Here is a 12,202-nt window from a genome sequence, read left to right on the forward strand (position 1 = left end):
AAATAATGTATTCAACCAAGGGGGGAATGAAGCTTCTGCTCTGTATAAGACACTGTTAAGAGAATGAAAGGACAACTCACAGACTGGGAGTAAATACTTGCAAAACACATTTCTGATAAAGGACTGCTATCCAAAACACACAAATAACTCAAACTCAACAATAAGAAAAAAATTTAAACCCAATTTAAAAATGGGGAAAAGATCTGAACAAATACCTCACTAAAGAATGTATATAAGGGTATACATTTCCAGCTATGAGATGAGTAAGTTCTGGGGATCTAGCGTACACAATGTCAAGGGTAATTAACAACACTGAAACAGGAGGGAAGGGGGCAGGGCACAACCATTAAAAGAAAGACACAGCAATTGAGGATAAGACATCACCTGGTTAGAGCCAAAATGGCAGAAGATTCAACTCCCAGAAGATCTTGAGGCCCAATATAGTGGAATATACGACTTCCAGTAGACACTGAGCCTTATTATTCACTCATCATAATGTATTAACATACTAAATGGTATACCCACAGGTGCCATGACAGTTCCAAGGCTGGAAATAAAAGGCCAAGAAGTAGGCGGTGGCCCAGTTCCTGGGAATCCCTGCCCCTCCCCCAAAATAGCTGGAATAATCTTCCCACTTGTTAGCATATGAAATTACTGAACCCATAAAAACTAACCGCCCCTGCACCTCTAGGCGACTCTCCCTTCTGATTGACACGAACCATATTCTTCCTATGAAATGTATATCTCCTAAGCCTCTTGCCTCTCAGTCTCTTGCCTTTTGAGAAACCCTGCACTCTGTCTGTGGAGTATGTATCTCCCTGAATAAACTTGCTTTCACTTTACTATGTTTCACTCTTGAATTCTTTCCTCTGCGAAGCCAAGGACCCTCACTTGAAGAGGCAAGTCCCAGGGACTCGCCCATGACCTAGAACATGGCCATCCTCTCAAGCCCCATTTTCATAACAATACTGTATTACGTACTTGAAAGTTGTTAAGAGAGTAGTTCTTAAAAGTTATCACCAGGCGCGCGCGCGCGCGCGCACACACACACGGTAATTATGTGAGAGAATGGCAGTGCTAACCTTATTGTGGTAATCATTTCACAATATATACATGTATCAAATCATCAAGTCGTACATCTTAAACTTACATATGATATATGTTAATACCTCAATAAAGCTGAAAAAAAGAAGATATACAGATGGCAAAAAGCATACGAAGAGATGCTCAATATTATTTGCCGTTAAGAAATTGCAAATTAAAACAACAGGCAATACCACTATCACACCTATTAGAATGGCTAAAATCCAAAAAATACACTGACACTACCAAATGCTGATGAGAATGTGGAGCTTTAACTTGCTGGTGGGAAGGCAAAAATGGTGCAGCCACTTTGGAAGAGAGTTTGGTAATTTCTTACAAAGCTAAACATGGTCTTATCACTCAACTCAGCATTTACACTCCGAGGTATTAATTAAGCCAATTTGAAAACTAATTTCTACATAAAAATTTGCACACAAATATTTATAGCAGCTTTATTCATCATCACCCCAAACTGGAAGCAAACAAGATGTCCTTCAGTACATAAGTGGATAAACAAATTGTGGTACATCCATAAAATGGAATATTATTCAGTGATAAAAAGAAATGAGCTATCAAGCCATAAAAAGATGGATGAACTTTAAGTGCATATTAAGTCAAAGCAGCCAGTCTGAAAAGGCTACATTTCTTATGGTCCCAACAATCTGATATTCTGGAAAAGGCAAAAATATAGTGTAGAAAGATCAGTCATTTCTAGGGAGGGTTGAATAGGTGATACACAGGGGACTTTTTTAGGGTAGTGAGACTAGTTCATATAATACATTTGTCAAAACCCGTAGAACTTACAAAGAACGAATTATGAAGCATAACTTGCTTAATGTATGCATGATAAAAAAAATAATTTTGGAGGTCAGAGGATCCCAGGAAGGAATGCAGAATGTGACCAAATCTAACTGTATTACAAATGTATGAAACAACTTTACAAAAAGGGTGGGGGGTGCTGACCTAAGTAACTTTGGAGATGAGTGGAGTCTTTAAGACCAAAGGCAAAAGAAATTACACATAAGCACTGTATTCTAGTTGATAAGGTATACTGCCAAAACGTAAATAAATGCTTTAAAATTTTCTTTTAAAAGAATTTTGATGAGGATATGGCAAAGAAACACAGAAATCAGGAAAAGAGCTCCCAAAGGCCAAAACCAGAAAAATTTGATCAAGAAAATAAAGTATTTTGGATTATAACCCAAACTACAAAATAAATATCCATGAGTCCATACTGACAGAAATAAATACTTGAATTAATAAATGAGGGAGACAGATCTCCCATGCAGAATTCCAAATAATTTATGTAGATACCTCTCTCTCAAGGAGGTGGAGCCTAACTCTCCCCTCCTTAAATGTGGGATGTGCATAGTGATTTCCTTCCAAAGAGTACAGTATGGAAAGGAGGAAAAAATAATGAATTTACAACAGAGAAACCTGACAAATACTATCTCAGCCTGGTGATCAAGGTCAACATCAACAGTGATATCACTTTGACAGTATGTATCTAGTAGCATCCTTGATATGATGTGATGAATGACAGTTACCTGTATAGTCTTCCTCTCAAAACCCCACCACCTCAGTCCAATCATGAGAAAAAAAACCCAGTAGAGGGACATTCTACAGAAGACCTGCCCAGTACTCCTCAAAACTGTCAAGGTCACCAAAAACAAGGAAAGTGAAATTGAGCAGGACCATGTGGGGCCCTCCTGGGCACAAAAGCCTTCCCATGTCATTGTCCCTCCCCCCAACCCCAAAGGTTTCAGCCGCCTAGACCTTCCTGAGTTTCAAAGAGCAGATTCAAAAAGCTGCTAACCAGGGAAGCAAGGGAATGTAGAAGCAAAGGAGGAACAATCAAAATATGACAGTGAGACTATTAAAGCAGGATCCTGGTTCCTGCTCAAGGGATATACCGAACAATATTTTTGAGTTCTGCTGCAGGAACTAAGGCTCCCACCCAGGTGGAGGATGGCAACTTCAGGCTGAGCAGATTCCTGGAACATGGCCCTATTACCTCATCACAAACCAATCAAAAAAAGTCACATGCCCTGAAGCCCTCATGGCAAATTTTGTCTGTTAAAAGCTTCTCCCATTTTGAAAACTACCGAGGAGGTCGGGTTTTTTCAGCAGGAGCCACCCATTCTCCTTGCTTGGCCCTGCAGTAAACTTTTCTTTGTTCCAAACTCTCACATTTCTTGTTTGTTTGGCTTCACTGTGCGTCGGGCATGTGAACTTTTTTCTTCTATAACAAAAGTTTAAAAAACTGTCACAGCGAGGAGGAGCCCAAGGAGATAAGACAACTAAATGTAATGGGGTATCCTGGATGGAATCCTGGAAGAGAAAAAGAACTTCAAGCAAAAATGAAGGACATTTGAATAAAATATGGACTTTAGTTAACAATAATGAATTAATATTTGTTCATTTATTATAACATATCATATCAATGTAAAATATTAATAAGAGAAATTGGATGTGGGGTATATGGGAACTCTCAGTATCTTTACAATTTTTTCTGTAAACAGAAACTGGTCTAAAAATTGAGTTTATTTTTTTAAAATAACACTTTAAAAGTTGTCTATCTCTAGAGCATCTGGATATTAAGAGACATAAGCACAGTTCTAAAACTTAAGCACATATCAGAATAACCTAGAAGGCTTATTAAACCTCTTGTCAAGCCCCACCTTCAGGTGCAGGAGGTCTGAGGTGGGACTAGAGAATTTGCATTTCTATTAAGTTCCCGAGTGCTGCTGCTGCTGGTATAAACTCAAAGATCAAAACAATGATGAACTCTCACCCTGTAAGCAGATAGAGTAAGGGGGTCCCCACAGAGAATCCCAGGCATGGCTTTCTTGGCGTAAGAGAAGCCATTTCAGGCCGAAGCAATTTTGTGATCTAAGCACAGTCACAATGCTTACCCTAGAACAGGTCTCAGTAATTAAGAATTTTAGGGGAACAAAAGAATGCAGGAACAAAGGAAAAGCATTCAAGAAACAATAGTTCAGTGTAAAACAGTCTTAGGTCCTCCTCAGGGGATATACATAACAATCTGATATGTATCTTTCAGTTGTTCTGCAGGAACTAAGGCCCCCATGCAGGTGGAGGATGGTAACTCTGTGCTAAGACCACAGACCTTTCTGAACATAAGGAATGAAGATGTTAATCTTTTTCTGACCCTCCAGATTTCTCAACCAAAACTTGTACTCTAGCAACCTTTGCCCTAATTCTATGCTGAATTTTCTTTTGCTCCAGCCCCTTCAGAAATAAGCACATATCACCCAAACCCTTTCACGAATATGCATGTACCCTTAGCTGAAAACTTCCCCAGTTTTGCTGTTTGGGGAGACACTGCTTTGGGAAAGATCTCTGGTGTCCTTCTTACTTGCTACAAGTAATAATTCCTTCCTTCTCCTGCTCTTTGGCTTGGTTGTATATTTTGGCTCAATGTTCACCTGTTACGGAAATGACAGGCCAGCCAAGAAACAAGCACCACTCGGAGGGTTGGAGTACTCAGATTTATTACGACGGCGGGCTCAGAGGGGCTTCTGCTCCGAAGCTCTGAGCACCTCCAAGACGTGCGCATGAGGTTTTATAGGGTTAATTACAAGTATGGGGTTATTAGCCAATAAGGTTCAAACAACAAAAAGCAAGGAATCAGTACACTGAAGCTTATCAATTCAGAACAGATCACGTTACTGACACTTGTTGAGCTTGGATTTACGAGTTAGCTTGTTAGCCCAGTAAACTGACACTAAACTTCAGATTTACGAGTTAGCCCGGCAGAACTTATATCAGTAAACTGACACTTATCACACTTAGATTTGTGACTTAGCTCATTAGCCCATCTGGGCTTTTCCTTCACACACCAAGTGGCGAATCCAGTTTTTTGGGTGACAATCCCAGCAACCAGATGGAAGCATTTGGGGAACTTTCCTCAGAAATTTTCAGGGGACCTTTTCAGAGCCTCTCATGAGAAGCCCCATTATCTGCTCTAGTTTGCCCTCCAACCCTCCTGCCTCACCCTAAGACTCAAAGATTAACCAGTACACTGGTGAGACAGAGAGGATTCAAATCCAGCCCTGGGGGTATCCAAGAACTCACCAAGTAGTCAGAGAGTAAACAATTGCTAATCAAATAAGATGGAGTCAGAGAGTAAACAGCTGCTAAACAAATGTGAAACAAGGGTAAATGCTTGAGGAGCAAAGCAGGATGAAGTGGCTAAAAAGCTTCAAGGATCAGGAGAGATGAAGCTCTATTTGAAGAATGATTTGGAGGTCACCCAAATAAGGGCACAGTGGGAACAGCATACACAAGGGCACAGGGTTCTGACAGCTCTTAACTTTTCAGGAAACTGATAACTGAGCACCTAGAGAAAGTCCAACACTTTCACTCAGGTATGTGCAATAGATAATTATCATCCCCATTTTTACAAAGGAGACTCTGAGATGTTAAGTAACTTGCTCAAGGCCATCCAGCTGGTAAGCAGAAAGACCCAAACTGGAATTCAAAAGGTATTCTAAGTCTGGTGGCTGCTTCACACACAGGTGTACGCGCTACCACCTACTCCTGCCGCATATGATATTCCCTATTCTCTTGTCATCTTTCTTCAAGCCTTCCCCCTCAACCCCTTCCCAGCTAGCTTCCCTAGTCCCTTTTCTTAGAAGTTCTTCTTTGATTAACGATTACCAGGCTCATGAACAAGACAGGAGTCCAGAATCTCAGGATCTCTCCCACCATTTGCTGGCCCTGTGTAACCTAAGACCAGGGATTAAAATCCCGCTTTGGGCTGTCCGGCATTCTCTGGGTTGCTGTGAGGTCCAAAAGAGCATAGGGATGTGACTACGTTCCCTCGCCATCCTTCAGGACCCATTCCTCTGTGCCCGCAGCCAGTCACACCCTGGCGCTTAGAACCTACAAATATTTTACTCAGCATAAGGAGATCTGTCCAGTCCAGCAGGTGTGCCCCACCTACCCCACTGGCGAAGCTGCAGCTTCCGGGCTCTTCTGGTGCCTGAACCGAGAGGGTGTGGATCTACAGTTTGGCAACCCACCTGGCAATGTCCCGGGATAGATGGCGAAGGAGGGGAGCCCTCTGCCCGCAAGAGGAGCAGTCCCAAGCATGCCAATATGGGGCTGTTGCGTGCTCACTCCACCTCTGGGCCCGTCTAGTAACACAGGGTCCACCCTCTCCTCGCGGCCAGTGATAAAACCTCCGCTTCCCGGGGACCCCTCCCAGAGCTCCGAATCCGCAGCCCAGACCCCGGCGCCAGCCTAGGGAGAGTTAATTCCAACCGCCACTCAGCCTATTCCGGGGGCCGGGTCGCGGAGAGCGCCTCCCATTGGCCGCGGAGCCGGCTCAGCGCTGATTGGCTGAGGCTCTCGGCTCTGACCCTCCAAGGCTCCCCATTGGGCGCGGCGCTCCGGTGACTGGAGTGTGGGGGCCCGGCCTCCGCTGGCTGCTAGGGGTGAAGCTGCTGCCGGCTCTGGCAGCTGCCTGGGAACGCTCACTCTCTGCAGGAGTCTCGACTTCCTCCCCCGATCCAGATCTCCTTGCTGTCCCGGGGACGCCAACGGATCTTCTCCCGGATTCTTTTCCTTAACCTGCTGATTTTCTTTTTCCTTCCTCCCTGGCCCCTGTCTCCCAACTCCGTTTCCCTATCCCTTCTCCCGGCCCCGTAGCCGGTCATCCTAAGCACCCCACCTGCCGTCCTCTTGGCTTTTGCCCCTCCTTGACCTCAAATCCCTTGATTAACAAGTCCTCGTCATAACCTCCTCACCAGACTCTCCTAAACTCATTATTTCTTCTTTCTTTGCCAGCTCCTGACTCTCAAATTCCCGCTAACCCCTGACCTCTTGACATTTGACCCTGACATTCTTGACTACAGACGTCTAAATCTCTACCTCCTGTAGCCTGGACTGCTGGAACTGAGATTTTCCCTTGATTTTCTGACCCTCTTTCTAAAGCTCATTTTAACTTTCTTACTCCTGGGCCAGTTCCTGCTACTGCTACCCACCATGGACTTCTTGATGAGTGGCCTGGCAGCCTGCGGAGCCTGTTTGTTCACCAATCCCCTGGAGGTGGTGAAGACTAGGATGCAGCTGCAGGGAGAACTGCAGGCCCCTGGCACCTACCAACGGCACTACCGAAACGTCTTCCATGCCTTCATCACCATCAGCAAGGTGGACGGCCTGGCTGCCCTGCAGAAGGGCCTGGCCCCTGCCCTCTTATACCAGTTCCTGATGAACGGCATCCGGCTGGGCACCTACGGGCTGGCTGAAGCTGGGGGCTACCTGCACACAGCTGAAGGCACCCACAGCCCTGCCCGCAGTGCAGCAGCTGGGGCTCTAGCTGGGGTCATGGGAGCCTACTTGGGGAGCCCCATCTACATGGTGAGAAGAAGGGTCTTGCCTGGGGCCTTCAGGGCAGATACTCGGTGTTGGGTGGGTGCCTGAGCCTTCACAATCTGATACTAAGTTGGAAGTGGATTTGTGTAAGGGAAGAATAATTTGAGTAACATACATCAGCAAGTGTAGGGATCAGCGGAAGTCCTGGGCATCACAGAATTATAATCGCACAGTCTGCCCTTTTTAATTATCTGGTATAGGTGAAGGGCCTGAGGCCCAGAGAGGGGAAGTGATCAGCTCAAGATCACACAGCTCTTATTGCTAGGACTAGGCCCTGCTTAGAGCTCCTTCTGGAAAGACACTGGAAGGCAGTGAGTTCTGTAGAAAGAGAGGCAGTCTGGTCTCACTCCTAGGGTATGAGATTCAGGGATAGTGACCTCCCCAAAGTTAGCTGGACATACGCCCCCACAGGGCTTGGGTGCCAGGGAGCAAGTTTTACAGATGATCCCTCACAACCTGCCTCAGAGTCTGATGGGCAGCCTGGTCGTGGTAGTGGCTGGAGATTGTCTGCCAGTCTAGGGATAGGAGCTGGCATAAAATGCTGGATACCAAGTCTTGCCTACCATGAACAGTCTTAGGAAATGTTGCCATTCTCCAACCTCTCCACCCCTCACCCCTACCCCCAGGGAAAGGAGGATGTAGAAGGGGTGGGGTGTCTATCAGTGCTAAGAGACCCATCCCCCCCGGGACTGGAGCCAAGGGATGGAGCCAAGGGACACAGCCTTATGACCAATTTGTTAAGTGGGAACAACAATAATTATCAGATTAAAAGGATATTCATTTCTGAACACCCTAGAGGAAGTATGAAGGGGTCAGGCATCTGGGTCTCTGAGGTGGGAAGCTGGCCACTGGGCCATAGGCTATAACACTCTTTTGTCCCCAGGTGAAGACACACCTACAGGCACAGGCAGCCTCAGAAATTGCTGTAGGGCACCAGTATAAGCATCAGGTGAGGGTTTTCCAACCCAGCTGGAGTCCCTGCCCATCCTCTCCCATTCCCCTGTCCAGGCTTCTCCCTGCACCCAACAGATCCAACCCCTCCACGGCTCTGCCCAGCCCATCAGTACAGCCCTACTCTGCCCTGGAGTCCACCCACACCCTCTTTCCCCCACGTTCCCCGGTTCCTATAGTCTTCTGCCCTTGTTTCTCCTGCCCCACTCTCCTGACCTGCAAATGTCAGGTCCTCACATCCATACACCCTGCCCTATTCTGCGGTGGCAAGGGAGGGGATGGGGGTGGTAGACAACTGAGGGGCCACATTCTCACTCTAAGCCCACATGGAACTGGTTGTCTAGAGTCTGGGTGCCTGTTATGGACCCATCCTTGGCATTGTTAGGAGGTGGCAGCCCCTGATGCCTGGGTGACTGAACCCTGCCCCCATGTTCTCCCTCCCCCACAACCAGGGCATGTTTCAGGCGCTAACCAAGATTGGCCAGAAACATGGTCTGCTGGGGTTGTGGCGTGGGGCCCTGGGCGGCCTGCCCCGAGTTATCGTCGGTTCCTCCACCCAGCTGTGCACCTTCTCATCCACCAAGGACCTCATGACCCAGTGGGAGGTACTGCCCGGGGAAGGGATGGGACCACCCTGGGAATGTGGGCAGGGGGAGGGCAAGCTGAAGTGGGCTCTAAAGGGACAGTGCCGACATTCAATATGAGGGAGTGGCACAAGGGCTTGGGGGTCACTGTATCTTTACACCCTTGCCACAGTTCTCTTGCCACTTCCTCCCAGGTATACCTGAGTCATAAGGGCTCCGCAGTGTTATCACTGGTGGAGTGGAAGCTCCCTGAGTTACCAGCTTGCTACTGTATCCCCAGCACAGGGCCTGTCCTTTCCTAGGGGTTGAATGATTGGCTGACTGACAAAGCTCTTTCTCCCTCCCCACTTTAGATATTTCCTCCCCAGACCTGGAAGGTGGCTCTGGCGGCTGCCATGGTGAGTGGCATTGCGGTGGTCCTGGCCATGACACCCTTTGACGTGGTCAGCACAAGGCTCTACAATCAGCCCACAGATGCTCAGGGCAAGGTAAGGGTGGGTGCGGGCAGGCAGGGCAAACCGGGGCATGGGGAAGAGCAGATTGTGGCTGCAGATAGGAAGGCCTAAATGCAGCCTGCTAAGGTGAGGTCCCTGGTGGGCTCTGACATACCCCTTCTCTGTATTCTCCCTCCCTCTCCAACCTCTCAGGGCCTCATGTACCGGGGGTTGCTGGACGCTCTGCTGCAGACGGCTCGGACAGAAGGCATTTTTGGCATGTACAAGGGCATAGGTGCCTCCTACTTCCGCCTTGGCCCCCACACCATCCTCTCTCTCTTCTTCTGGGACCAGCTGCGCACGCTCTACTACACTTACACCAAATAACAACAGCCACTCCTCCACACTCCACCAAATCAGCACTCCTTGGACACTCCATTACCACGGTGTGGTGACTTCTGACCAGATGACCTGCCATGGTCCATCTGAGGGGGAACAGCCAACCCTATACCCCATCTGTTTTCTCAGGGTTGAATCACTACAAGGGATAGTTTCCCTCTGTTCCTTGGGTGTCGCTTTAAACCCTCCCTACCTGTACCCCTGTACATTTCACACCCCTCTCTCAGGGCTGAATCAGTCACTCCAGAGTGTATTTCCTCCCTTTCTCCACTGCCGGCCTCAAGTCCCTTCTGATCCCATGCACAAATTTAAACTCCACCGTCCAAGACCAAAGGGAATTGGGGGGACCAAGGTGTTCTGTTAGATTCAAAGGCACAGATATTATATTGGATATAAAGCAAGTTTATTTCTGCAGAGAGGAAGTGTCTTATGTTTATGCACTGGGAAGGAATTAGGGGACTATATCCAACCCCTTGCTCCCCTTGCAGAATAGGGGCTCCAGGTCTTCAGCAGCATCACGATCGTGCAGCATTTCAGTTTCTTTATTGGGGACTAAAGATGTTGGGATCGTGAAGGGTCAGACTGGTCACCAGCTGTTCAAAGTCACCCAGGCTCCAGGGCAGAAGTGACAAATTTTCAGGGCCAAGAGATGACCTATTCTCAGGGCTTGAAGGTGAGGAACAGACAGAGAGATAACGTCATCCAAGCCTTGGGTTTGTAAGTTCCCATCTCCTGTTCCCCAGAGGACCTGGATGTCTGTGACCCCAAAGCCCTGGCCTACTCCCACGTCCTTGGAGGACCCACCAACGGATCTCCCTGCTTTGCCCCTCCCAGCCAGTTCTCATGGGGACCCAGTCACGAGCCATGCACCCTTTCTGTGCTTCTTACGGGGGCTGATTGAAGGTGAGCAAGAGATCAGTCTGGTATTGGGTCAGCCGCAGCAAGGCCTGGTGCAATGTCACATACTTTGCTACCTAAAGGAATCAGAGTCGGGATGCTTACCTGATTCCCTGGGGCCACCCCTTTTCGCCCCTCCAGGACTTCTCAAACTCCCTTGGCCCTCACCTGCTGGTTTTCTTTCGCTACCTGCTGCTTGCCAGAGAGGATCCAGGCTTCTTGACAGCAGCCCCTCAGGGCCAGGTTCTCCAAAGGGAGGGGCTGCACAGCCTCCACTTGTACAGCTCTAGCCTCCTGCACCCCAGCAACATCCTCAAAGTGGTACCTGGAGTGAGGGAAGCAGGGTCATGGAGGGACATCTCTTACCGCCCCCGACAAGCATCTTTTAAGTCCTAAGCTTCGCTCACTTATGGTGATAGGTGTTGCCCTTGGAGTTTTCATTGCCCTGGTTAACCGTCCAGCCACCGGCCCCGCCCACTTCTTCGGCTCTGGCTCTCCCATTGGCCAGCCGCCGTCTCGACGTCCTCACCGAGCAGCCTCTTCACCCTGCACGTGGGCCTGCAGCTCCAGAAGTTCCACGATCAGGCTCTGGTCTGTCACGCGATGGCAGAAAACTTCTTGATTGTCCGGGACTGGTCGAAGGTCGCTGGAGAGAGGCGAGGTAGACCCTGGTTGACCCCGCTTCTTGCCCGCAACCCACCACGTCAGCCTCCTTTGGCGCCCGGGCCGTCTCACCTTACGTCAATGGCCCCGGGAGGGAGAGTGGCTGAGAAGGCGCCCCCAAACAGTGGGTAGTCCTGCGTGGGCTCCATGGGCCTAAGACTAGGGTCTGGGCACTAGAGATTTAAAAGAAACCCACATAGGCCCACGTGGCATCCCCTCCCTGCGTTTCGCAGCAGCCACCGCCAGTCTTCCCTGGCCCTCGACCCTTTAAGGCCTGGCCCCGCCCCCTCGATCGCGCTGGCCAATCGGCGCCCTCGCCTTGGGGGGCGGTGCCCCAGTGGGGCTGCTCCCGGAAGCCAAGCTGTTAGAAGGGCGCGGGGCGGGATCGCGGGGGTCAGCTAGGAGCTAAGACCTCGGTTTAGTATTTGTGACGCCCTTGTGGTCACTAGCTCGCACCCGTCTGTCTCCTCCTTTTAAAGGGATAGCACTTTCTAACAATGTCGCCTGAGACCCTCCTTAGGGGCAGTTGATCGTCCAAGGGTCTGAAGTACAAGTGGAATCTCCTGAGGGGAGGGGAGTGGATAGTTTCAGAGTCTCCCAAATCACTCTTCAGGGCCTCCTGACCGGGAATAAGCTGCCAGCCAGACCACTAATTCCCGGATGCGGAGAATTAGGGGAACAATGGGGCCAGGTGTGGGGCCGGGTTAGGATTTAGGACTCCCGCCTTCCTGAAAGCAAAACCCAACCCAGGGATTATGTATCTAATCCCAGTCAAATCTTCACCTTGGG

The 12,202-nt window shown here is 48.8% G+C and overlaps 2 protein-coding genes across 3 annotated transcripts; one reads left to right on the forward strand and one right to left on the reverse strand.

Annotated features, from left to right (window-relative positions):
* The first annotated feature begins 6,497 nt into the window (after window positions 1-6,497).
* SLC25A35 (solute carrier family 25 member 35) lies at window positions 6,498-10,269 on the forward strand. Its single transcript, XM_010965955.3, has 5 exons — window positions 6,498-7,470; window positions 8,369-8,434; window positions 8,889-9,041; window positions 9,374-9,508; window positions 9,668-10,269. The coding sequence occupies exons 1-5, from the start codon at window positions 7,096-7,098 to the stop codon at window positions 9,839-9,841; spliced, it is 903 nt and encodes a 300-aa protein (XP_010964257.1). The 5' UTR covers window positions 6,498-7,095; the 3' UTR covers window positions 9,842-10,269.
* Window positions 10,235-12,113, reverse strand: RANGRF (RAN guanine nucleotide release factor). Of its 2 annotated transcripts, XM_010965956.3 has the most exons (5): window positions 11,486-12,113; window positions 11,280-11,396; window positions 10,919-11,075; window positions 10,742-10,827; window positions 10,235-10,519 (listed from the first exon to the last, which is right to left on the reverse strand). In XM_010965956.3, exons 1-5 carry the CDS (start codon window positions 11,560-11,562, stop codon window positions 10,396-10,398), a joined length of 561 nt encoding a protein of 186 aa, XP_010964258.1. In that variant the 5' UTR covers window positions 11,563-12,113; the 3' UTR covers window positions 10,235-10,395. The 2 variants fall into 2 exon arrangements, with proteins under 2 accessions (XP_010964258.1, XP_045380812.1); XM_045524856.2 differs by lacking the exon at window positions 10,742-10,827.
* Window positions 12,114-12,202: the final 89 nt, after the last annotated feature.

The sequence above is a fragment of the Camelus bactrianus genome, chromosome 16 (assembly GCF_048773025.1).
Source record: "Camelus bactrianus isolate YW-2024 breed Bactrian camel chromosome 16, ASM4877302v1, whole genome shotgun sequence".
Classification (NCBI taxonomy): domain Eukaryota; kingdom Metazoa; phylum Chordata; class Mammalia; order Artiodactyla; family Camelidae; genus Camelus; species Camelus bactrianus.

Excerpts from the sequence above, each read along its gene's own strand:
- SLC25A35 (XM_010965955.3), top strand. The coding sequence starts at position 7,096 with ATGGACTTCTTGATGAGTGGCCTGGCAGCCTGCGGAGCCTGTTTGTTC. Across the intron at positions 7,471-8,368 it reads TGGGGAGCCCCATCTACATG|GTGAAGACACACCTACAGGC; the intron begins GTGAGAAGAAGG and ends TTTTGTCCCCAG. Across the intron at positions 9,509-9,667 it reads CCACAGATGCTCAGGGCAAG|GGCCTCATGTACCGGGGGTT; the intron begins GTAAGGGTGGGT and ends CCAACCTCTCAG.
- RANGRF (XM_010965956.3), bottom strand. The coding sequence starts at position 11,562 with ATGGAGCCCACGCAGGACTACCCACTGTTTGGGGGCGCCTTCTCAGCC. Across the intron at positions 11,076-11,279 it reads CAGGGTGAAGAGGCTGCTCG|GTACCACTTTGAGGATGTTG; the intron begins GTGAGGACGTCG and ends CCCTCACTCCAG. Across the intron at positions 10,520-10,741 it reads CTCACCTTCAATCAGCCCCC|CCCTGAGAATAGGTCATCTC; the intron begins GTAAGAAGCACA and ends CTCACCTTCAAG.